The 27,617-nt window shown below is 38.6% G+C and overlaps 1 protein-coding gene across 5 annotated transcripts in view; it reads left to right on the forward strand.

Moving 5' to 3' along the window:
* Positions 1-27,617, forward strand: part of csnk1a1 (casein kinase 1 alpha 1) — an 84,414-nt gene that overhangs the window by 35,078 nt on the left and 21,719 nt on the right. For 4 of the 5 annotated variants that reach the window (XM_023328268.1, XM_023328264.1, XM_023328266.1 and 1 more), the window contains exons 5-9: positions 2,332-2,415; positions 14,864-15,003; positions 17,369-17,447; positions 17,957-18,031; positions 24,783-24,889. In XM_023328268.1, the coding sequence (XP_023184036.1) occupies positions 2,332-2,415; positions 14,864-15,003; positions 17,369-17,447; positions 17,957-18,031; positions 24,783-24,889 (485 nt within the window). The remainder of the gene's footprint in view (positions 1-2,331; positions 2,416-14,863; positions 15,004-17,368; positions 17,448-17,956; positions 18,032-24,782; positions 24,890-27,617) is intronic. The other variant, XM_023328267.1, reaches the window with a different exon arrangement.

Raw genomic sequence — 27,617 nt, forward strand, 5'->3', positions numbered from 1 at the left:
AAATACCACTTTTGTTATTTGGTAATTCTACTACTGCCACTACTGTATTTAGCCTGCATTTACAACTATTAAGAGATTCTAATTTTGATTGTCAAGAGCATAATTTTATTTAACCCCAACTTTTACCTGAGAGATAACACAAGATCAACACAAGGAGAACCTTGTGTTGATCTCTCTACTCTTACCCCTAATTTGAAGTCTTGTCAGACTTGGGAATAAAGATAAATGCAGTCATTAGTTTTGATAGCCATGCATTAAGAGGTAAAATCTTTATCACCCTAGATGTCTGTCAAGGGTAAAATTTTTATTTTGTAAGTGTGACTTAGAAACACTGATCCGAGCATAAACATTAGAAATGTTGCTGATTAACACTTGCAATTCAGTATTGTGGATAAAAAAAAAAAAAGTGATAAAGTTGGAACTGGACGATATGGCTGAAAAACTTATCACAATGTAAACATTTCACATGTCTATAAATAATTAATGATTTGTTTTTAAATGTTTGAAGTACTGCCAAACCAATGGTGTGACCTTTTCTCTTTTATCCACAGTTTACTCCATGCCGTTATTTAGTTTTAAGCTGTTATGAGGCATGTTGGCAAAACAGAAACTGCCAATTCTCAAGTTACTCAAGTTGTTGCTAGGTAACCAGAGTGAGTGAGTTAGTAGAGCAGCTAAAGTCTTTCCTCTGTCTACATCTCCCAGTGTGCTGTTTGGTTCTGGATCAGATTTTAGTGAATATTCTATATATTTAGTATTTTATCAGATATGTCATCTATTGATATTGAACTCACGTCTATTGCAATATATATTATTGATTTATTCTTTAGCCCTATACAAAGTTTACTATTTTATCACCGATTTCAGAAAGTGAAACTTGTGTAATATAGAGATTCATAATGCAGTGAAATATTCCAAACATGTCATGTAATGTTAATGACTATGGCTTACAGCTTGCAGCTTTTAGATAATCTGCGTTGTTGGTTCTAGTGCCTCATCTTCATCTTGACAATATCCTCTAGATTTTCTATGGGATCAGTGCAGTCTGCTTGTTAATCACGCACTGCAACACTATGGTTATCGACCAGCCTTTGGTACATTAGCATTGTGGGCTGGTACAGATTCCTGCAGCAAAATGTTAACAGCATTTCCATAAAACTTATCAGCAGAAGAAATTATGAAGTGCTCCAAAATTTTCTGATAGACTATCTTCTTTCTTCACTTCGGCCTCTCGAAGATATGATTATCCGTGTTGCTGGTGCACATTTTCCTACCACGCTTTCCTTTCAGTTAACTTTGTATGGTTTGCAATACTTTTTTAAAAATGTTTTGTGGGTGTACTCTCTGTAATCAAGTTGTTGCTAGGTAACCAGAGTGAGTGAGTTAATCTTACATAATCAATAATCTTACAAGAAATAATGACTCTGTAATGAATTGGAGTCTCACTTTCAGAAATAAGGTAAAACATTATTGAACATTTCATCAATTACTGGAAACTCTATCAAATGCACTAAGTTAACACACATTCACAAAATATTTTTAGACTGTAACTTTGAAGCACCTAATGAAAGTAAAGGAACAAAATGGATGAATATGAAATTTTGGAGCACTACCTGCATTGGGGTCATTCAATTTCTCTTCAGACTTTCTCTTTAGGAAGCACAATGACAAATACAAAACAGCCTCAGCAGTAAACTTTTAGATTATAGTAGTAGGCAATCCTTTGCTCCATACAGAAAAATTAGTGTGATTCCCATGCTCAACTTCCAATTTAAACCAAACTTTTTACTGTCCTGCAATAAACCCTAATTTTTGATTAGGTAGAATAATTATTGCATTAACACCAAAGTGCAAGGGCTGTTTAATGCTTGTTAGATTATCTTAAACATTCTTCAGAAAGTTTTTACGTGATGAAGAAGAAATTCAGTCCCATGCTTTGTTCACTGCTGAATAAATACAAATGATGCGTTTAGTTTTCTGACTGGCAAAAGGTGCTGAAACAAGACTTAAGATGTGTACCTGCGGAGCCCCCCTTCTACATCCTTCTGGTTCCTTCAGAAAGCGATAGTTTTAGTTTTTTCCCCCTGAATGATGGCCTCAAATATTAAATCTTGAGTACCTACATTCTTTAGTAGCTTTCTCATCCTCTTTGGGGCTTTTTTTATACAGAAGTCGATCCTTTCTCTAGCTGCACAGAACACTGCCGGTTGCACGTACCCGAGAAAACCATGTGGGCGCAACAGAATTGCCTGTTTTGCTCATGTTAATTTTGACTAAAGGTGGAAAGCAGCTGTTTAATTTTGACCCCTGCCCCTCTACTGTCTGCCCTAGTGTTTAGACTCGTCAGTGGGGAAGAGGAAAAGAAGCTTGGCTGTTAGCTCTTCTCAGGACCCATCTTTCTCAGGATTAAACCAGGTGTGACATTTACCACAACACCCGCTGCCTCACTACAGCATTTGTTGCTTTGCTATTGAATGTTGGTTTTAATTGCATTGGTCCACAAGCTTCCATCATACCCTGGCATAGCACTGGAAACATGTATTGTCATCCTTTTGCTGTGTGAGAAGATTGGAAACGCCCATTAAAATTGTCATGTGTACTTATTATAGTTTCCAGTTATTTTAGTCATTTCAAATTTGACTTCTTGTGTTCCGTAAAGCCCAATTCATTTCGTTCTCATAATTTGCTTGGAATGCCTGATGTAATATTTTATTCTTAGAGCTGAAGCAGTGGTATACTTGAAATGTATGAAGTTGCAAGTTAAAGTTCACTGATTTCCTGCTTTTGGCAGTTTGATTAAAACTATCATTTTGTGTTCATTATGGTCGACCTATGTAAAATCTCCCTAGATATTCTGACTTTGCAACTGAAAGACGAATCAATATACTCTTAAGGTATTAGTGTTTAAAAATTGTCACTGTCCACTCCTCAACAGAGCCACATAACTTTCTGGTAAAGCCCCTCTCAGAACAGTTAAGGCCCTGTTGCACTTTTAGGTGCCCTTCTTTGGCGCTTCAAACTGTCAGAGGGTTATGATATTGAAAATGTGACTTTTTGCTGGATTTTGTTACCATTGGTGACATGGATACTCTTACATACATCATTGCATGGTTTTCGAATTAAGTTCATTTTCCTTATCCAACAGAAAGTCGGAGTAACTTTAGTTGATTTTAAGAACTGACTTTTTCAAGTTCCGCAGATGTCATCTGTGTTAACATAAAGGTATTGATACATTGATGGTGCTAAAACCTCTGTCACAACAAGAAGGAGCTTCGCTGCGTTGCATGAAGAATGGTAGCCGACAACGTGAATGCTGGAAGTTTAAAATGCCTTTAAAATATCGCAAATGTTCATTCAGGGTTATTTTCTGGGTATATGGCTCCTCCATTCTACTTATTGATTTGCCACAACTGATTACATTGTTGGCTAAGAAGGAAACTTTAATGGTTTAAACTGAACTTAAATATTAATATTTTGGACAAAAGTTCAAGGGATGAAGTTTGCAGACTATGCCATTGTTATATACAGTAAACTAACTAAATCCTGGCATAATAACCAATATACTCTTATTGATTATTGTATAACCAATATATATTTGATTATATATATATATATATATATATATATATATATATATATATATATATATATACAGTACAGACCAAAAGTTTGGACACACTTTCTAATTGAATTCAATGAGAAGGTGTGTCCAAACTTTTGGTCTGTGCTGTATAACTGACGCAATATCATCTGTATTGGTTCTAATATCGAAAAAAAAATTATAGATTGGGTATTTGTGACGATATGCCTGATCCAAAAGGGTAGAAGTGTTGTTTTGTTCTCTGAGAAACTTAATGCTTTATTTATTTTATGTTATATTAAGTGTATTTTCTGAACCATTTGAAAGAATATTTGTTGCTGATTATTTGTACGCGTTTGACCAAAGTCAGGGTCTCCTCCAGAAATCTTGCTAAACCTGGTGGTAAGAGTGCTTGGGCAGTCCACCAATGGCCAACTGTGTTTTTGTGTAACTTTTTTTTTTTTTTTTAAGTTAACAGGAAATGTAACAATATGACTAGGTAACTATATGTTATTGGAAGGCGGTGACTATATTTAAACACAACAATGGAGTTCTAAGTGCCTTAAAACAAGCTATGATGGTCATGTTCAGAGCCGGTTTAAGGAATAAGTGTAATTCAATTTTAACACAGACCATGGATCTAAAATTGAGAATTACAATTCTATTAAATTCGATTTAATGATTGCGTCAGAGAAATTTAAAAGCCTTAAATTGTTTTACATTTAAATTTAAGATTTGAAAGGGATTTGCAAGTTTACTTTGTAAACTGTAAAAAAAAAAAATCGTCTTCATAGTTTAACATAACCTGATGTCAGCATCAGGTTTAGCCTTTGTGTTTGAGCTAGGTTTGTTCACAGATGCATCTTCAGTGGGGGAGAAAGTATTCAAAAAGTGTACTTAAGTAAAAGTACAAATACACAGACAAAAATGTAATCTAGTAAAAGTACCACATTATCATTTTTACTTGAGTAAAAGTAAAAAAGTACTGGTTTTTAAAAATACTTAAGTATTAAAAGTAAAAGTACTTGCTGAGTGCATTATCTTATCGCTAATACAATATCATTAAGTGTACCTATCATATACATCAGAAATGTTGCATTTTAATGAACAACGCCATAAAGCATGTTTTTATTGTGTTTACTCTCTGTAACATAGTTTAGACTTAGATATGTGATTCTATGCATCATAATTTCAGGGATGGAAACATCTTGTCTCCTGTCCTAACAGAGCATGAACTTCACTTTTGTTGCCACTAGTGGCATTTATTTTGAAGGAAATTTTGAAATAAATAAATGCCACAGAAAGGGGATGGAAAGAAGGTGGGTTGGGGAGGACATGGAACCAAGGAGCCACGTAGCAGTGTTGTAGTCAAGACCACCTAATACGAGACCAAGTCAAGACTAAGACCAGCACCCCGTGCTACGTGACACAATAAAATTAAGTGTATCTATCAAAATTGCTTCTCAAATTGATCTGAACAATCCACATTCCTATAAAACACCTAGATATTAAATACTTGGAGTTGAAATTAATTTAACCAATACCATTATCAATTCAAACTATTCTTCATTCTGCTTTGTTTTCATCTCTGTGCCACAATCCGCAGAGGTCTCCTGCCACCCCAAAACGGTAACGCCCTGAGCGGTTGCCCATATTGCCCATGTTAGAAACCACAACTGTCTGCACAATTAAACATAGCAATTAAGGCAATGCATTAACAGTAAACAACACTCAACTGTGAACACTGTCGAGGCGCAACAAGCAAGAAGTAACAAGCAGAAGGAGCACCATGAGTGTTCTCACCCTCCCTCCAGCTGCAATGTCTGCCACCATGACAGGTGATGAAAACAATCAAAGAGCAATGAGTATGCTCTGCGTTCTTACGTTCTTGTTTTATTTATTTGCCAATTACTGTATTTTCCGCACTATAAGGCGCACCACATTATAAGGCGCACATTCAGTGAATGGCCTATTTTAAAACATTTTTAATATATAAGGCGCACCGCATTATAAGGCGCATAGAATAGACGCTACAGTAGAGGCTGGGGTTACGTTATGCATCCATTAGATCAGCGTTTCTCAATTCCGGTCCTCAGGCCCCCCTGCCCTGCATGTTTTAGGTGTACGTTATGCATCCATTAGAATAGATGAAGCGGCGCTAAAGGGAATGTCAACAAAATAGTCAGATAGGTCAGTCAAACTTTATTAATAGATTACAAACCAGCGTTCTGAAAACTCCTTTCATTCCCAAAATGAATAAACAGCTGTTTTATTATTTTCCCCGAGGTAAAGTAAGTGATGTGGTATTTTCGTGACAGTTTATCTATAACATATAGTGGAGGGGAACTTTTCCTTGATTCAATAAACACATAAAAAACAGTCTGATACTGTTACGGTAAATCAAACGTTAGTGCAATCACAATATATATCCACTTCCGCACCAATGATTCGTTCATGTTAAATTCTGTCGCTGCTGCTCTATTCCCGTGTTCTACTGCGTGACTGATCACCTTGAGCTTAAACTGTGCGTCGTAAGCGTGTCTCTTAATAGGAGCCATTTTGGGGTCTTTACACAAAACCCAGCATGCACCGCGCGCTTCTTCTTCTACGGGGGAAAATGAAGTCAGCAGCTGCTTACCGTAGTTGCGAGACCTGTTGTGGCTCAATATTGGTCCATATATAAGGCCCACTGGATTATAAGGCGCACTCTCGGCTTTTGAGAAAATTGAAGGTTTTTAGGTGCGCCTTATAGTGCGGAAAATACAGTAAATAAATCTATATATATCTATATATACTAAATAAAATCATAGCGACTGCAGTGTATGCAGAGCATTACAAGAACAAAGAACGGCTCTCAGTGAGGTTTCAGTCCTATAGGACTTAGTAAAGATCCGTCCAGAAGAATCGGATTGTTTGTGAATGTTATATCACTATATAGCAGACTTTGGTCACAACGTTGTCCCATATTTTTGACACCTCAGTCAACACCTCCAGACAATAATTCAGCGCATGAATGACAACTTTTTTTCCATCACTGATGCAACATGTGTCTCTGTACAACTCGCTTTGCTAACATCACGTCCACATAGCTTACCTTTCTTTAAGCTTCCTTTCCAAGTGATGCTAAAAGTTAGACTAAGCGCTACTGATTTTACATGTCGCCAAGTCTTATGATTTATGTAGTGTAATTCTATTACTGACGATTAGACAGGCATCTTCTCCCGCTCAGAGAAAACCACTGAGCCTTGGAGTGATGTCTTGGAGTGCCGCGTGTGAGTGGAAGGGGAAGACGATGGATAACAACAGACACAATTAGTTAAGTCACGTTATTGCTTGGATTTTACAGCACCACGTTAAGTCCCTGAACTTCACATTCTAAAGGAAAGAAAAAAAAGGTGTAATGCAACTTGGATGTAACGAGCAACGCGACGGTTTTGTAGAAATGTAGTGAAGTAGAAAGTACAGACACTTACTGTAAAATGTAGTTGAATAAAAGTCGAAAGTATTTAAGTAGTATTAAGTACTACTTAAGTATTTACTTAAATAGTACTTAAATCTACTGAAGTAAAGTATGGATACACGAAAATTGTACTTAAGTACTGTAACAGTACTTCCCACCACTGATTCCAACTTACAATAATATTAAAGCAAATAATAACCAACAATAATATTCTTTGAGTAGGAAACTCATGTATTTCTTGCATGAAATTTTTTTTTCATAATGTCTGCTGCTTGATGGAGTATTTTGATTTGCTGGATGTTATTTACCCAAGCAAATTCAGTATTTGTCTGGAGTACTCTGAATGGAAAATACCTATCTGTGATTGCCAGGTGAAATTATTCAATTACATTAACTTTATTAAGTAACAAGCGCAGACTCGGAGCCAAAAGCTTACCAGGACACGTATTGAGTGAGTAAATGGGATATTTAAACGCTGACGTCACACAATATTGTGTGACGTCAGCAATATTGTGAGCCGATATACGTGAACCAAGCTGTGTGGCTTTTATACTTGACGAGTTAAGAGGTGCACGACCAGATACTCACACCAAACTCAATGCAACGACAAACTCGTCTTTGCTATCACTTTTACTGCATGCACCGCAAGCCTCTGGAGGATGCCTTTATCTGTACAAACCCATCTTTGTTCTGAATCAGCCACAAATCTCTTCACAGTACGATAACGCTTCAGTTTCCGTTAAATATCTAATGTTTTCATCCCTTGCCATACTGCACTACACTATCTGATGATTTTCGGCAGCAGAGTGATCCTTTCTCTTTCCCATATTGCTTGAAGCCTGTGGCCTGTTTAATAACGTGGAACATCCTTCTTAAGTAGATTTCCTTTAATTGAGTTCACCAGAAAAACTAATCAATCCAGCTCTCTGAAATTAATTATAGTGATTCAAAGAGCCTTGACACACAGTACCATCTATAAATTTAATAGCACAAGAAAAAATTTAATCTTCATGAACCTTAAATCCAATTTGCATAATAATTTGGAACACAATGTAGTAACATTCAGACAAAACAAAGACATGGGTGGAATGCGGTCACGTCAATGAGTATGTGCTTGCTGTATTTGAGCTTGCTGTGTTTGTGCATTGCATTTATATGGCCATGATTCGTGAAGCTCAGTCTCCCGGCATGCGTCCGATATGATGGTGTTATCTAGCTGTTCTTCATTGTCAAACTTACAGCTGAAGGGTTTCTGTATCTTATGTTTTCTCCTACATATTATGTTGTTTTTAAGTTATTTAAGTGCCCAAAGGTCTGTATGATTATTATTATTATTATTGTCGGAGTGCCCAGCTCCACAGTCACATGGATGATAAGAGGAGGGGGTGAGAAAATGTATTGATGCATCCCTAAACAAAACCTTCCCCCTTCTAATGTAGATCTGTCGATTTTCAGCTGCAGCTGATTTGCAGTGTTCTTTGCAGTGTCAGCCAAATAAGAGTACTTGTTAGTCTGGAAAAACTATTACACAGATCCTTATTATTTCAGAAATTCCATATTAATGGTCATATGCTACAGGTCCATTCTTTGTCAGCCAAATGAGAGCACTTGTATATATCTTTAAAAGTTGAACTACATGGGATGCTGTGGTGGCGCAAGGGTATAACACAACCCACATATAGAGGCCTTAGTCCGCAATGTGGACATCACAGGTTTGAGTCCGGGCCTGTTGACCTTTCCTACATGTAAGACCACTCTGTCATTACCCACTTTCCTGTCAATTCACTATCAAATAAAGGCCACAAGAGCCAGCTGATAAAACCTTAAAAAACAAACAAAACAGAAACTGGAGTACGTAATAGGACTAATGAAACTGAATAGAACACCCTGTTCTTTAAAGCACTGTACAGCTGACAGCAAATACAGGATTTCCTTCAGTGTATTGTAGGCCGGGTGGGCCACCAGGCTTTACTTGCGTTCCCACCAGGCTAAGAATTGTTTATTTTTTATTGTCTATTTTTTTCAATACACCAGTAGCAGTGTGTTACAGTGGTAGTACAGGTGGGTTAAAAAGTTGGAAGCACAAGGCGTTCAGCCGTCTTTTATTGAGTGGAATTCTGTAACCACTGCTTGTCTTAACAACTTCAGGTAATAGGCACAAATCAAGGATCACAATTGGAACTTTAATTAGGATGAAACCAAAGTTCCAAATAATATTTATTTGAATTTTTTTGTTTTCCTTTTTTAAAATACTTCAAAGTTGGTGTTCAGTTATTGTTAAAAATGTCTTCCAATAATGCATAAATGCCTCATAACTTAGATTTTTACACTTCCCGTCAATAAATTACAGGGGTAAAACACAACATTCACACATAGTTTCAACTCAACCATAAGGGGCTGGATGACTGTCCTAGCGCCCTACCGCTGGGCTTGGCAAGTTTTCTGGGGGAAACCCTGACATATATAAAAGAAATTAAAGAATTTGCAATTACAGACTAGCAGAGGTGTTATGTAATAAAATATAATATCCAATACATTCCCTTTGAAACTAAAAAATAAAAGTGAATGTAAAACATTTTCTCCAGTTAACTGTTACTGTTCCATAGTCACAAAAATAAGATTTGAGCACACAAAAAGGGAGATTGCTGACACATGCAAAATCAGTATGACAGAGCTGATGTGCTCTTGACATCAGCGATGAGAGATCAGATGAGATCTGGTCAGGTTCACACTGATTGGCTCTTGGAGAAAATCTTTCTTTATGAAAGAGAACTTTGATCAACCAAGTAATAGTTGTTCAGAGTATTGGATGCACACTTAGCAGATTTAAAAGCCTCCACAACCAGACATGCATCCCCCACTGCTCCTCTTTATCCAAGGCGAGGTCGTGGAGGCAGCAACATAAGCAGAAACATCGGATATGTGTCCAATAGTTTTCAAAGCATCTGAACGATTGTATGACATTTTATCCGACTTTTAAGTCATTGCTGTTAGACATGCATTATAATTTTGTACCAGAAGAAGCCACAATCAGTAAATCTGAATTTAAACAATGGTTGAATTTTTTAATTCTAAAAACTATAAAAGGAGTGTCAATGAAGCAGATCACAATCCCACCACTCCTGATTTTGAGTCCACATCCAAGCAGACTTCTCTACAGAGTTTTATGTCAATGTTTCACAAAAAGCTGTTGGTATTGGTCATTTTCTTTTTTTGACTATATTATGAACAATATTGTCAGCTGCCATTGTTGGACAACTTTAAAATTAATGCATGAAGGTGCTGCAACGGCACAGGGATAAATCGCATCACTATATTCAGAGGTTAAGAGTCCCGACCTGATGACCTTTGCTATATGTCTTCCCCCTCTCACAATCTGCATTCCTGTCTGACCATTATCAAAGGCCACTAGAACCAGAAAAAATATAAATCGATCCATCTATTATTACTGCCATAAACTGTGCTGCTACATGATGTCGACACTCTGCCTGTACATGTGGGTCATGTTGCAGCCCTACCTAACTAGCTAGCTCCCCTAAAATTCAACATAAATATGGAATTAAAACACATTAAGCAACAGGTCAAAAACACTAACCTTTTTATATCAGTTTACCGAAAAAAAAATCCTAAAAAAAGCATTGAATTCAAATATACACTCACCGGCCACTTTATTGGGTACACCTTACTAGTCCTGTGTTGGACCCCCTATTGCCTTCATAACTGGCTTAATCCTTTGTGACACAGTTTCATCAAATTACTGGAAACATTCCTCAGAATCCGGTCTATATTGACATAACACCGCGCAGTTGCTGCAGATTTATCGGCTGCACATCCATGATGCGAATCTTTCATTCCACCACATCTCAAAGGTGCTCTATTGGATTGAGATCTGGTGACTGTGGAGGCCATTCGAGTTAGTGAACTCATTGTCGTGTTCAAGAAAAAAGTCTGAGATGATTTGCACTTTATGAGATGGGGCGTTATCCTGCTTTAAGTAGCCCTCAGAAGATGGGTACCCTGTTGTCATAAAGGGATGGACATGGTCAGTAGCAACACTCAGGTAGGCTGTGGTGTGGACACGATGCTCAATTGGTATTGATGGGCCCAAAGTGTGTCAGGAAAATATCCCCCCCACCATTATTACACCGCCACCACCAGGTTGAACTGTTTATACGAGGCAAGATGGATCCATGCTTTCATGTTGTTGATGCCAAATTCTGACCCTGCCATCCGAATGTCACAGCAGAAATTGACTCATCAGACCAGGCAACATTTTTCCAATCTTCTATTGTCCAATTTTGGTGAGCCTGTGTGAATTGTAGCCTCAGTTTCCTGTTCTCAGCTGACAGGGGTGGCACCCGGTTTGGTTTTCTGCTGCTGTAGTTTATCCACCTCAAGGTTCTACGTGTTGGGCATTCAGAGATGCTCTTCTGCATACCTCAGTTGTAACGAGGGGTTATTTGAGTCACTGTTGCCGTTCTATCAGCTCAAACAAGTCTGGCCATTCTCCTCTGACCTGTCGCATCAGCAAGGCATTTGCACCCACAGAACTGCCGCTCACTGGATATTTTCTCTTTCGGACCATTCTCTGTAAATCCTAGAGGTGATTGTGTGTGAAAGTCCCAGTAGATGAGCAGTTTCTGAAATATTGAGATCATCTCTTCTGGCACCAACAACCATGCCACGTTCAAAGTTACTTAAATCACCTTTCTTCCCCATTCTGATGCTTGGTTTGAACTGCAGCACATCATCTTGGCCATGTCTACATTGAGTTGCTGCCACATGATTGGCTGATTCAATGTTTGTGTTAATGATCAGTTGGATAGGTGTACCTAATAAAGTGTCCAGTGAGTGTGCTTTCTCCAGGAAAGATGAGCGCTCTGGTGAGAAACAGATGGTGACGAAAAGTTATGAAAATATTTTTGAAGTGTACCAGGTAAATTGCTGACTGTTAATTCTTGAAGAAAGAATGATTTTCTACATAAGCTGTGGATATGTATCCACAGCTTATGCAGACACACTATACACCTGTGCAATAATTCAGCAATGTCGATGTTTTTGTGCATGTTTCATATTTTTGTCATGTAATTCAGTTTATTTTTATAGTACCATTTCATGACAAATGTCATCTCAAGGCACTTTGCAAAAAATTCAATTCATTCACACATGCATCTAGTTATCAAATAATACACTATGCTCAATTAATTGATCAAAGTAGATTAAAAAGTTTCTGTGTAACGACACCCTGCAGAATGCATTGAGTCATTGGCTTGCAGCATTCACTCCTCCTGGACGATCACATTGCGACAATGTCTTGCATTGTTGTTGACTATACAGCAATCCCTCACACCAAGCATGCATGTAGTGTCAGTGGAGAGGAAAAACTCCTCTCCACTGGAGGAAGAAACCTCCAGCAGAACCAGTACAAATGGCCATCTGCCACGATCAACTTGGAGTCTGAGAAGACAGAGCAGAATGCACAAGAAGAAACTGATGAACATCAGAAATAATTCTACATCAGTTCATCCGTTAACGGGAGAGGAAGAAAGATTAGTTGATGGCTGCATTATCTCAGCTAGACCAGATGTAACTTCTATAGAAAGAAAATAAAACTGAGAAAACAAAAAGTTAACAGTTAAAATAAAATCAAGTGATGCACGTTGGAGAGTAGTAGAAGACGATGAGAAAAAGTGCTCAGTTTGTCCTCCAGTAGCCTAAACCTCTGCTAGGAACATATGGATCAGTCTGATGTATGATGTAGCTTGATTATTAAGGGCTTTATATATAAGAAGGATGATCTTAAATTCTATTCTGAATTTAACAAGGAGCCAATAAAGGGAAGACAAAATAGGAGAAATTTGATTTCTTTAATTTTTGTCAAAACTCTTAACTGTGTTATGTGGGCTTACAGAAACAAATTGACTAGTTTTTCAGCCTGACCCCTGGATAGAATATGTCTGTTTTCTGCAGTATTCTATAGATGGGGGCTGGGGGGAAAAACTCTTTGAAACTTTAGTGTGACATGACATGTCCTAATGAAAAATAAGGCCAATTTAATGCCATCCAGATCAGGTGATCGACTAAGTGGCTTCTTTTTCATAGATTCTGGTCCAAAAATAACTTCTGTCTTGACAAAATTTGAAAGAAGAAAGTTTAGTGTCATCCAGATTTTAATATCCCCAGGACATAATATCATTTGTAATTTTCAGCTTTCATAAGTGCTGTTTCAGTGCTATGAACTAACCCTTGCCCTACTTTTTTCATGCAAAATATACATATTTCCACAAGCAATGACAATAATGGTCAACAATAGTTTTCAGCTGGCAAACAATGACTCTTTGAGTTGTAAATGTTGCTAACCTCCACAGTTCACAGCTCCTCATCATATTGTACCCAAAAGATTGGCCGTAGTTCAGAGTACAGTTTCAAAACAAACCTTCAGAAATTGAACCAGTCCTTGGGCCAAAATACCCTTTGTCTCTAAAATTGCTCCATTTGAACCCAAATTTTGTGTTTCTTCTTTGTGTTAAATCAAGACGTTTGCAACAACTCCTGAAACCCTAAAGGAGACCTCAAAACTGGTTGCATTGTGTATTCAAACATTAATTTGTATATTCTGCATTTTATTTTATACTAGTTGGTGTATAGATGTTTTCCAAGCATTGGCACAATGTTTAATTTAGGTCTTGTACATGGAAATGTGAAATCAGTTTTGTGAAATTTGCCCACTCTGCAACATGGTTTCAAAAATGATTGTTTCTGGTAGTGATGTCCTTATCCCAACGTCAAATACACATACTTGTAAAAGCAAGCCCATGCTCCAAACCGATACCAGTTTTCTGTTGTATGTTTTTTTTTGTGTGTGTTTTTTTTCTGGGCTGGACTGTAGTGTAACTCAAATGCTAAACCACACTTCAAACAAGGTGGTTGTGGTAATACACCAGTAAGTTATTTGCTGATCCTCCAAAAAGAAGTTAGGTGGCAGGAGGTGTCCGTAGTTTGGAGATATTTCAAGGTAGACAAAAACAAGCAGACTGCCTTCTGTGCTCAGCAAAGCAGTCAAGTCTAGGAGTGAAAAATAGCATAGATCAGGTTTATTGTCTGATCTATGACCCATGGCAATGTCAACAGGCTGAGCCTGAACAGTGGCGGTAAAATCTGAAAGCCATTTTGACAGTTTACACACACCTGACCACATGGTGCAGGTGTGCAGACATTTTAAACTTTACTTACGGAGTACATTACAGAGGTAACTGAAATAAATTAATTTTAAATATAATAGTGTCTCTTACAGCACTGTCTGGGCTGTCTCCCTTTGACTTGGATTTCTCTGGTAGAATTTTTACCAGGCAAATCAGTGAACAATGATGTTGATTTTCTGAGCTGTTTTAGAATTCTAGTGTGCCTGTAGTTTTAGCTAGCAGCAGGGGAAGTGAACAAAGTCGTACAGTTTGGGTTTTTCTGCACTTCCAATGATTAAATTAACATTAACAGCCAATTCGCTCGACTCTTTTCGCAGTGGAGAATGATTGTTTATAGTTCAGGCAATTTCCATAAGCTTAATAGCATTGAACTTGCGCATTACATACGTCACGAACAAACGTACTTTTGAAACTTCAACACATTCCAGCAATTGTTTCTCAGTGATCTGAGGGCCCACACCCTCTGGACAAAAGAAAGTATAGTACAAGGGGCTGGTTATTATCATCTGTGAAAGATCTGAATTATAAAATGTTTTTACTCGTCCATTTTTAATGTGTTAACTTTCATATTACTGCTATTTGAGTCCTTGGTGACTAAAGACTGTATTCTCTCTCTTTCAGTTATTCCTTATTGACTTTGGTTTGGCAAAGAAGTACAGAGACAATCGAACACGACAACACATCCCCTACAGAGAAGACAAGAACCTGACAGGGACTGCACGCTATGCCTCCATCAACGCACATCTGGGCATTGAACAGAGGTGAATATCTATTACCGTAAGGCGCACCTAAAAACCTTCAATTTTGTCAAAAGCCGAGAGTGCGCCTTATATATGGACCAATATTGAGCCACAACAGGTCTCGCAACTACGGTAAGCAGCTGCTGACTTCATTTTCCCCCGTAGAAGAAGAAGAAGCGCGGTGCATGCTGGGTTTTGTGTAAAGACCCCAAAATGGGGTCTTTACACAATAGAGTTTATTTACACTATACTCTATTTACACAATAGAGTTTAAGCTCAAGGTGATCAGTCACGCAGTAGAACACGGGAATAGAGCAACAGCGACAGAATTTAACATGAACGAATCAATGGTGTGGAAGTGGATATATATTGTGATTGCACTAATGTTTGATTTACCGTAACAGTATCAGACTGTTTTTTACGTGTTTATTGAATCGAGAAAAAGTTCCCCTCCACTATATGTTATACCTTGCTGTTGTTAAAAGATAAACGGTCACAAAAATACCACGTCACTTACTTTTCCTCGGGGAAAATAATAAAACAGCTGTTTATTCATTTTGGGAATGAACAGAGTTTTCAGAACGCTGGTTTGTAATCTATTAATAAAGTTTGACCTATCTTATTATTTTGTTGACATTCCCTTTAGCGCAGTTCCATCTAATGGACTCATAACGTAACCCCAGCCTCTACTGTAGCATTATTCTACGCGCCTTATAATGCGGTGCACCTTATATATGAAAAACGTTTTAAAATAGGCCATTTATTAAAGATGCGCCTTATAATGTGGTGCACCTTATAGTGCGGAAAATACGGTACTTTACCCTAACGGCTAATATATCAGTAACGTGATACATTTGTCACATGGGATGTGATCAGATTTAGGACTATTAGCTCTATTGACACAACACATGGAAGTTACAGTTCAGTTAGATTTATCTATATCATTCCATTTCATGCCTGATAATTTTGCCAAGCAACTTTTTAAAGAAATGCATCCAATTCATATTTAGAAATATTTTTTTTTTTCAATCCAATGTTAGACACATCTGGAGTCAATCGTGTGAATTCCAATTTATTCCTTGAACTCTACAAACCATGAGTAAACCCACAGTTTACGAGCAAAGTGCTCTGTCTGTAACACACGGAAGAGTCAGATCTCTACTACTTGGGAGAGCAATATGTGAATATTGTGAATATTGCCAATTAAACTACCTCACTCTCTGATTCCATTAAACCTATGTTAAAATGTTGTTAGTGGTGCTAATGTTCTTAGCAGCAAAATGGGCCTCTAACTGAAATTCTGCTCAAGTCCTATACAACTTTGAACCGGCTGTTCATGATGAGCTATATCTGCTGCACTTTGCATCTCTCTGCTGGACAACGTGGGACACAAAGGAAGATTTAATTTGTATGGCTTTAGTACCCGACCTCGGATAAGCTGAAGAAGATGGATGGATGGATGGATGGATGGATGGCTTTAGTAGTTCTTCCATTTCATGTTTATTGAGTTTAATAAGTGCCACACATACTGATTTGGTTGCCTAAGCTTTATAGGATGAGTTTTCCGATGTCCATGCGCAGCAACTCTGTCTGACTGTAATTAAACAAAGCATTTTATATGGTGCAGTTTGATGCATCATGTCAAACTGCACCATATAAACTCAAATAAAATAAAATGATGAAACCACCATTCTGCGTGAGGCGAGTGTGATATCTCCATGGATAGAACCAGTGGTTCACTAACGCACTGGCCAACTAAGGAACACACACACAAACTTTATCAGCGCAGACACAGAGCCATGTACTGGGCAGCATGTTGAGATGTAAACACACATGTGGCACATAATTCTTTGTTCACAAAGATATATCATTCTCACCGCAAGCTCAACGCTGACCTCTAAACGTGCAGCTATATTTGCGGTTCATTTTGAGCCTGTTTGAGCATGTTTGACCAAACATGGTGATAGATGAAATACAACAACTTTTCTCCTGGAGTTGCTAATCATTCATATCGACCAATAGAAAACCTTTATATTGTGATACATTTTTCAGCCAAATCATCCAGCCCTACGATCAGTCAGAAGGAACATTTTGACCCTAATCTGCCAGGGGTGTGAAAATTGCTTATATTTGAAAAGGCTTTTGAATAAGTTCTAGTAAGTTTAAAACAATTTTTTAATCACCATTCCAGAGGTTTATAGTCATGTTTAGGACTGTTCACTTGCAACTTAGTCAGGATTCATGTTGATGTCAGGTCTGAACAGGACCTCGGATAAACAATATGTTGTCAGTAAACACAGGAAGAAGTAAAGTACTATTTGGCTTCAGCTGTATCTTGAAAGTATGTCCTGGTTTTATACTTAATAATTCACAATGTTGTTTGCAGTCGCCGTGATGACATGGAGTCTCTAGGCTACGTGCTGATGTACTTTAACAGAACCAGTCTGCCTTGGCAAGGATTAAAGGTATGAACATTCAAAATAATTCATGTTCGTGCAAGTTGTAGCCCATGCATTCACAAATACAAGTTTATTCTTTCAGGCATCACTGTACTATTAACTACTATAATTATCAGTATAGTTATTAATAACTATGCTTTCAGCATTTATCTTGGTGCTAGAGAGCCAACATGGAACCACATGTATGCCTTTGTCTCTCTATCAATTGTCTGCGATTGTGTTGACAAGGCTTAAAGTCTATATAAAGCACTCTGCTTCTGTACAACAGTTTTCCCTTTTAGCAGGTTAGACATTCATTGATCTTGCATTCCTCCACTCCACACTTAAATACAACAGTGTTGATACTAGATTTATTTTGCCTCTGACCTAAGCCTTACCCCTAGGTTACGGCCAGATTTTACCAAGAAAAACATTGGTAAAATTACGTTTAACCAAACTCCACCAGTGGTTTGAATTATTTAGAGATTAACTTTAGCTGCTTGTACCATTTAATTTTTTTCCCTTTTATTTTTTAGGCAGCCACAAAGAAGCAAAAGTATGAGAAGATCTCGGAAAAGAAAATGTCTACTCCTGTTGAGGTTCTCTGCAAGGTAAAATAAACCACAGACCATGCTGACATCTCCTAACCTTTACTTGGTGGTTTGTCTTAAAACCAGCAAGTAACCCTAACCAGCATTTTTTTGTTTTTGTTTTTCAACAACTCACTCACAAAAACTGAGTTGTTGTGTTTACCATACACTGCCAACATTTTACTCGGGTTCATGCTCCTGTTTGGGCCAACCACTGGGTAGCTTGTTTGATTTACTGGTGATAATGGTCTTTCCTAAAGAGATACTGGTGACTCCTGTGAAGCAAAAGTCATGCCATGTAAAATACTTGGTCTGAAGGAATAATGCGTTGCACCCTCAGCTGTTGCTGGTAATGTATGTGAAAATGAAAAATGATTATGAAAAAAATACAAAGTACAGTAGGACAAATAGTGACTCACTTGTATTTCACTGCTCTTCTGACTGAGCCGCTGCATCCTGACTCCGCTCTGTAGCGTTTTTTTTCTTCTAAAGCCTGCTGTGCAGGTGTGTTTTTTCGAGAGAAGAACATAGTTATCGGTAGTTGTTGTCGCTCTTTTTTCTTCTGGGCAAAAACATTCTGAAAATTGGCAAACTGTTTTACGTACGTGTACATATTAAACCCCAATGTTATTGACACACAGGTAGAGAAGTTGCGGAGAGATTGTTTAGCCAATCAGAATGCAGAACACAATGCACGATGCAAATCCATGAAGCAGCGAGACCGTGAAAGGTGAACTGCAATATTGTGAGGGTTCACTGTACTCAGATTTTTAAAAATGATAAAATAAAATATTGGTTAATGTAACATAACTGCAGTGTTGCTATTGGCCATCAATACCAGTCCAATTTTTCATGTTTGAGCATCCCTAACAATTACTCTTCTGTAGTTTAGAAAATTAATCTGTAACAGTAATAGCTCACTTTCTAAGTTAACCTGAACAAAAGTTATACAAAAATCTGAAATTATATTCAATTTAATAATTAACAGGCAGGCTCACAAATGGAATATAGACATAAAAAATGTCTATATTCCAGCGTCTATTTTATGTATTCATCTTCAGTCAATGTAATAGACGAACTCTCATATTCCCACCCATTTATAGCTTTTATCCATGTTAGCGACTGGATTTGGCTCTTCCGACACACAGAAACACATCTACCAGCTATGTACCACCATGTTGCGGTATGAGATCGGGATGATATGAAATTTATTTGCTGGTTCGTCCATAAAGCTACGCTTATGTTAAGCATTAACTACAGCAGAGCTGCCCGCTGTGTTCAGTCTATCTACTCACCTGCATAAATAGTGCAGCTGCGATCTTCCTCACTATTCGCTCTGAACCAGCCATCAGGCAGCAGCTCCTGGAGAAAGGCTGTCATACTCCAAGCATCATGCTTGTAGATTTAAGGATGTCTATTGGTCCCCTGAAAACGATAAAAACCCAGACATCATCACCAATCAATAAAATCCTCACAGACCAAACTTGAAAATTGGACCTCATTCTGCTAACACTTAGCTTTTGTCAATAACTCATAGGCGGAAGTGCGAGCTCTAGGCATCACAAATAATGACCCGGCCGGAACACAATGCGCTACAAAATGAAACATAATTTATCGAAGCTGCAAGGCAGATAAATTTCCCTCAAGGAATTATAATAATCGATTTAACTCAAGTCATTCAAGGAATTACTACCACCCTAATACAGTCACAACACCCCAATGCATTTGTGGCAATATCTGGTGATCATGCCTCATTCTCTTCAACACTGCCAACTTTTCACCAGTTTGTCCACCAGAGAAACAAGACATTGGATTTGTTTTATGCTAATGTCCTGATGCATATGTCTCCAAACCAAGACCTCCTCTGGAGAAATCACAGTCCTGTTTATTTCTACTCTGAATACAAACCTCTTGTTAAGAGACTACCTGACTAATAGTCACAGGGAGCAGAAGAAGCCCTTCAGGTTTGTTTTGAAGCAACTGATTGGTACTCTCTGCCAGCCACATGGAGATGACATCAGTGGCATGACTGAGTGTGTGTTTGACTCTACAGTCATGGCCAAAAGTATTGAGAATGACTAGGCCTGTCACGATAGCAAATTTTGCTGAGCGATTAATTGTCTCAAAAAATTATTGCGATAAACGATAATATTTTCTGAAGACCTTTTTACACTGATTTAATGGAAATGACGTAATAATGCATGTGATTTCCTGCCAAAGATAGATACACTTTATTTTCAAAAGAATATTTAACACTGGAGCTGATAAACTAAATAAACAAAACAACCAAAAACAAGATGGATTCTCAGTCTCCATTAACAAAAAATGTACTTGATAAAAACTAAACAACATAAAGCCAAAGTGGAAATAAATACTGCATTCAACCCAAAGAGTGCAGATTATGAAGTCTGTATATTATGTTGCCCTTCAGTAATAATTAGATTTAAATAGAGAAGATGGGCACATCGACTACCTGATGCAATAGTTCACACTACATGATTTTTGCTCCTATTTTTCCCCTTACAACAATCTTAAAACGTTGGTCTTTCTAAGATTGTGTGGTGTGTTACGGTAGATCATCGTTGCCACTCTGATCTAAATCAGAGGTTTTCCCCTTCTGGGAGCTTTAAGGACACCTGTTGAATGTGACAGGTAGCCAATCAGAAAGCGCGGATTCTCCTCCGCACTTTCTGAGGGGAAATTACGTCGGGGAATCCCAAACAGCTGACGAGGCGCAACCCGAAGTCCAGCCGACGTGGAAACAACATTAATGTTTATTCAACATGCAAAGAATATAGAAATGACAAGAGGAGGAGTTGGAGCGAAATTGCTACCGCAGTTGATAAACCCGGTAACTTTTCAGCTGTTCTTCGTTAACGTGACGTAAACAGGTTCTAATGATTTTCATTCAGTCAGGACTTTACGCTGACACTAGCCACATGCACTGCAGGTAGATTGTAGTAAAGCATTGATTAATACCTGGTTTTAAAATTAGTTCACTGGACTTGTAGCCATTATTTTGTGCCCATTGTTGGACACCACACGGCAGGACCGAACCCGATCGAACCGTTATACCTAGGATTTCTGTCGGCTAATGTGTGATCTGTCAGGTTTTGAAAATGGGCCGACAATCGGCCGACAGCTCTAAGATAGTGTAGTGTGCGCTGGGCTTTACACTAAGGAAATGAGGAAGGGAGGATCAGTGGAGAGCACCGGAGTTGAGCCTTTTTTCATTCTGTGTCATCAACAGAAAGAGAAAAAGGTCGGGAGAGACGATAATGCCGATAATTGAAATGACGTCGATAGTTTTAATTTATCGTACGATTAATCGATTTATCGTTTATCGCGACAGGCCTAAGAATGACACAAATATTATATTTTCACATGATCTGCTGCCTTCTGGTTTTCATGTGTGTATGTCAGATGTTGTCATCACATACAGAAATACAATTGCAATCATATTATGAGTAGCAAAAGCTTTTAATGACAGTTAGAATGAGTTAATGCAGCAAGTCAATATTTGCAGTGTTGACCCCTCTTCTTCAGGACCTCTGCAATTCTCCCTGGCATGCTCTCAATCAATTTCTGGACCAAATCCTGACTGATAGCAGTCCATTCTTGCGCAATCAATGCTTGCATTTTGTCAGAATTCCTAGGTTTTCGTTTGTCCACCCGTCTCTTGATGATTGACCACAAGTTTTTAATGGGATTAAGATCAGGGGAGTTTCCAGGCCATGGACCCAAAATCTCTATGTTTTGTTCCCTGAGCCAGTTAGATATCACCTTTGCTTTATGGCAAGGTGCTCCATCATGCTGGAAAAGGCATTGTTCATCACCAAACTGCTCTTGGACGGTTGGGAGAAGTTGCTCTCGGAGGACATTTTGGTGCCATTCTTTATTCATGGCTGTGTTTTTAGGTAAGATTGTGAGAGAGCCGACTCCCTTGGCTTAGAAGCAACCCCACACATGAATGGTTTCAGGATGCTTTACAGTTGGCATGAGACAAGACTGGTGGTAGCGCTCACCTTGTCTTCTCCGAACAAGCTGTTTTCCAGATGTCCCAAACAATCGGAAAGGGGATTCATCAGAGAAAATGACTTTACCCCAGTCCTCAGCACTCCCTGTACCTTTTGCAGAATATCAGTCTGTCCCTGATGTTTTTCCTGGAGAGAAGTGGCTTCTTTGCTGCCCTCCTTGAGACCAGGCCTTGCTCCAAGAGTCTCCGCCTCACAGTGTGTGCAGATGCACTCACACCTGCCTGCTGCCATTCCTGAGCAAGCTCTGCACTGCTGGTAGCCTGATCCCACAGCTGAAACACTTTTAAGAGACGGTCCTGGCGCTTGCTGGTCTTTCTTGGGCGCCCTGGAGCCTTTTTGGCAACAATGGAACCTCTTTCCTTGAAGTTCTTGATGATGCGATAGATTGTTGACTGAGGTGCAATCTTTCTAGCTGCGATTTTCTTTCCTGTTAGGCCATTTTTGTGCAGTGCAATGATGACTGCACATGTTTCTTTCGAGGTAACCATGGTTCACAGAAGAGAAACAATGATTCCAAGCACCAGCCTCTTTTTAAAGTGTCCAGTGGTGTCATTCTTACTTAATCATGACAGATTGATCTCCAGCCCCGTCCTCATCACCACCCACACCTGTGTTAATGGAGCAATCACTGAAACAATGTTAGCTGGTCCTTTTAAGGCAGGGCTGCAATGAAGTTGAAATGTGTTTTGGGGGATAAAGTTCATTTTCTAGGCAAATATTGACTTTGCAATTAATTGCTGTTACGCTGATCACTCTTTATAACATTCTGGAGTATATGCAAATTGCCGTTATAAAAACTGAAGCAGTAGACTTTGTAAATATTAACATTTGAATCATTCTCAAAACATTTGGCCATGACTGTATAAACTTTGGTGCAAACAGTGCCATCCCCACCAAAACAGTGAGATGCTTCCCAAAAAACAAACCCTGGCTCACCAGTGACCTAATGGAACAGTTAAACAAGAAAAAAGAGCCTTAAGGGAATGAGACAGGGAGCTATTGAGGGAGCATCTCCAAGTCAAGACTAGAGACAGTAAGCAAAAGGAGGCTCGGGTATATACAAATGAGGTGAACACATTCTTCAACAGGTTCAGTTCAGGAACAAGGTCATTATCGTCTTCTTCTGTCCCCAGCCATACAAACATCCTACCTTCCTGTGACTCACAGCTTTCCTGTCAAACCTCAGATGTCCTATCTTCCACCTTAGTCATGGGCTCTTCTGCTTCCACAAGTTTGTCTTCAACCAAATCAGGAGACACAAGAGAAGATTCCACTGTTGTGGAAGACATCCTGTCTGGTTCCAGTAGCAAAGAAAACTCAGCCATCTGTTATCCTGACATCCCACATCATAAAGGTCCTAGAAAACACTCCTTATGGCCAACTCGAGTAAGCAGGCAAGCACATATCTGTACCTAATGCAGTTTGCTTATTGCCGTAGAATTGGAGTTGAAATTGCCTTCATACACCTGCTTCAACAAACCCACTGTCATCTGGACAAAGCAGGCCGCACTGTGAGGATCATGTTCTTTGATTTCTCCAGGGCATTTAACACAATTCATCCTGGTCTGCTCTGTGAGAAACTCAAGAAGACACAGGTGGAGGCCTCAACAATCACCTCTATCTATGACTATCTCACACACAGACCACAGTTTGTGAGACTGAAGAACTGTGTATCTAACCGGGTGGTCATCAGCATGAGTGCCACAGCTGACTGTACTGTCACCATACCTTTCCACTCTAAACTTCAGATTCCTGTGGCATTAGTCCGACTCCTGTCATCTACAGAAATACTCGGATGACTTTGTGGTTGTTGGGTGTATCAGAGATGGAGAAGAGGCTCAGTACAGACAAAATGAAAGAAATGATTGTTGATTTCAAGTAAAACAGGGTTAGATCAAACCCCATCTTCATCATGGGAGAAGTGGAGGAGTATAAATACCTCGGTGTTGGCCTTGACAACAGACTGGTCTGGAGACTCAACAGAGAAGAAGGGACAGAGCAGACTGGACTCCTTGAGGAAACTCAGATCCTTCAAGGTTTGCAGCAAGATTCTGCAGATCTTTTATAAGTCTGTTGAGAGCTTTATTTCTTCTACTGTCATTTGTTGGGGCAGCAGCATCAGAACCACGGACCTAAACAGAGTCAACAACCTGATTAAGAAGGCTGGTTCTGTTCTCGTGGCGATTGTGGAACACCTGGAGATGGACAAGCCTGAGCACCATTTTCATGTGACTGTCATGGGAAAACAGAGTATCTTCAGTCATAGGCTTCTTCAAATTCACTGTAACACAAACCGTTACCAGAGACCTTTCCTACCAACAGCCGTTTTGATTTACAATAACTTTTTGAAGAATTTTAATTGAGTTACAACATTATTTAATTTCCCTTTGCAATCAATAAGGTATTTTTGAATTAAATTTGAATTAGAATTGTTGATAGGAATTTGTTCTACTTCATAATAAACACATATAACTTCAACACTGAATTTTGTGTTACTAGTGTTTAATGTTTAAACCATCTTTCTTGCTATTCCATGTTGAATCTCTTGTTCTGTTGCTCAAGTTATGTTTGACATGTGAATTGACAACTTGACAGTATTCTTTATAGATATTCAGCCTTTGTTTTAATCAATTTGCAGAAGTTTATACAAGTGAACATCACATTTACATTTTGATACATTCAGAAAATATAGAAAACTGCACTTCCATGAAAGTTTTGTTAATACATGTTTACAGGGTTTTCCAGCAGAGTTTGCCATGTATCTGAACTACTGCCGTGGGTTGCGCTTTGAAGAGGCACCAGACTACATGTATCTGCGCCAACTGTTTCGCATTCTCTTCAGGTAAGCTCATAGACAAACAAGGAAACAGTTAGTTCACTGTGACTAATGTAATAGTAGTCATGTGACACATTCTTTACCTCTAAATAATTACTGGATGAAAATGTCTTGTTCAAATAGACTACAAGTCTGAAAAGGAACCCAAAATCTAATCTCATTTTACTAACCTTTAGTTACGTATGATTTTATTGTATGTATGGTTGTTTCAGAAAGCTTTCTGGTTTAGGGTCGACTGTGGCACTGGTCTCAGTCACTGTAGTTGCAGTTAATATACATTCACTAACCACTTTAATTGGTACAGCTGCTCAGTTGCTTTTTAAAACCAGCCATAAGTAAGCAACTAAATCCTTTTAGGCATTTAGAAATGATTAAGAGGCCCGGCTGAAGGTCAAAGTGACCATCAGGGTGGGAAAGAGAGTGAGTTTGAACTAGGGGTGTAGTGATACAATAATCACATGATATAATATACGATATTCTGATCACGATACGATATGTATCACGATATTTGGCAAACAATACACTTCGATACGATTCAATGCGCTTTTGCAATTTTCTGAAAGATTTTAGAAGGACAGAGTGATTTTAGTGACATTTTGTGTTCCATAGACTTGGATATAATTAACTGAAAACTGATTAAAAGCACCAACTACACAATACTTGACTCTGATTGGACAGAGTCTAACAGTCTACAGCTGGACAAAATGAATCAAAGGTGCAGTGAGAAAATTTGTTTCTGTTATTTAATTTATGTGGATTTGACATAAAACTCAAAGTTTCCACAGTGATCCAGGAGCTGAGTGGGGAGATTATCATCCTCTCAATATGCAAAGGATTGCACTTATGTTTTTCTTTTGGACATACTGTGGCTGCATTTTGGAGTAAAAAAAGTCTTTTGGACTATAGGGAAAAGGCTTTTCTGCCTTGACTCCTGGAGTTAGCCGTGGCTGTAAGCTGTTTACTACTAGCTACAGGGGGAGTGGCTCTGCCTCACCCCATCAAGATCGACTCCTTGCGGCGCAGCGCCGCCATTCCCTTGCTTGAATTTCTGAGTAACAGTTTGAGGATCTCATCGTTCTCTCAGTCTCTGATACTGTCAGTTGCTAATAAGAATGATCGATCCGCCATCGTCATCGTGGCAATCCTCACTGCGCCTAGACTACGGCTGCTGGTTTCCCCTCTTCGTTTTCCAGCTCAAAACAGAGTGCTGCTGAGTGTTCATTCTTCAGGTAATTCTTTATATACAGAACAGAAACCACTGAGCTAAAAACAAATTATGAAGTGGATGCCGCTAGTTGCTCAGATATCTAAACTTTGCATTAATTTCGCAATCTACTGGTTTTGCCGCTACTCCGTTCTGCTTTGGTGTCACTTGCGCAACTTTACTTTGTTTCTTAGCAACAAAATACAGCCCATTATTATTTATTGAAGATTTGAGATTTCCAAAAACAAAGGAACCTAATGTTGCGTTTCATTTTTACATTTGGAAGCTCATTCCCTTTCACATAACCGGAAAAGCCGGTTTTTGACATTTCTTTGACATTTGGAAAAATATGGCTTACTTATTGTAGTGTAACACCGGTTTTACTTGGCCTATTAACACAATGTTAAAACTGGTGTGTAGTTTATAATATGCACTTTAAGCACAAGTTGAAAGTGAGACTGGGGGAGGCGAAGTCTTGCTGCTACGCCATCACAAACCAGACATGTTAAAAAGACGGTATAAGCCTATGGACCCCCATGGTTTATCGTATCAATATTCGCGGATGGAAAATCGATACTTTCCGAGAGTGGAAAAAAATCGATAAATATCATAGAATCGATATAATTATACAGCCCTAATTTGAACATGGCATGGTTGTTGGTCTCAGAAAAACTGCTGATCTACTGGGATTTTCACTCACACAATCTCAAGTTTCAGAGAATGCCTGAAAAAAAGAAAATTCACAAACCATCAGTTGTATGAAAAAATCAAGATAAGACAAGATAAGAAAGGAAACACTGGTTTGAGACAATTTTAGAAAAGGCAACAGTAGTACAAATAGCATTTACGGTCTTCGGAATACCATCTTTGGAAGTACAACACGCCTAAGCTTGAAGCAGATGGACTACAGTAACACAATACCTCACTTACAGGTGGTCCTATAAGCTAACAACATGAAACGAAGGCTGCAATTCACACAATCCCACCAGATATGAAAACAGTTTGGAATAGGTTTCCCATTTCAAAAACATATTTCAGCTGCAAGATCTAGATTGTTGTGTCAGAATTTGGTAATAACAGGAAAACATGAAACCCTACGTTGTTTAGTTCAAGCTGATAAGAAAGTATAAAGGTGCTTAAATGTTTTCTTGACCCCTTGCCACCAATTTAGGATCATTTAAAGACCACAGCCTTCCTGAGTATTTTGCCAATTTGACCACATTTATCAATCTTCTATTTTGTACTTACAGCAGCATGATTCACCTCATGTCACAAAGCTCAAATCATCTTAAGCTGGTCTTGTGACCACTACATTGAGATCACTTCACTCCAATGGCATCCAGTCACCAGAACAGAATACAGTAGAGCACCTTTGGGATGAAGTGGAGCAAGAGATTGGGATTATGAATGTGCATCTGGCAAATCTGCAAGAGCATGACCACATCTCCAGCACACATGTGTGTTGCACAAAACCAGTACATACCTAAACCACACAAACACTAGCCTATTTATTTTTTACAAGTTATGTTA

Source organism: Xiphophorus maculatus, chromosome 23 (assembly GCF_002775205.1).
Source record: "Xiphophorus maculatus strain JP 163 A chromosome 23, X_maculatus-5.0-male, whole genome shotgun sequence".
Lineage (NCBI taxonomy): Eukaryota > Metazoa > Chordata > Actinopteri > Cyprinodontiformes > Poeciliidae > Xiphophorus > Xiphophorus maculatus.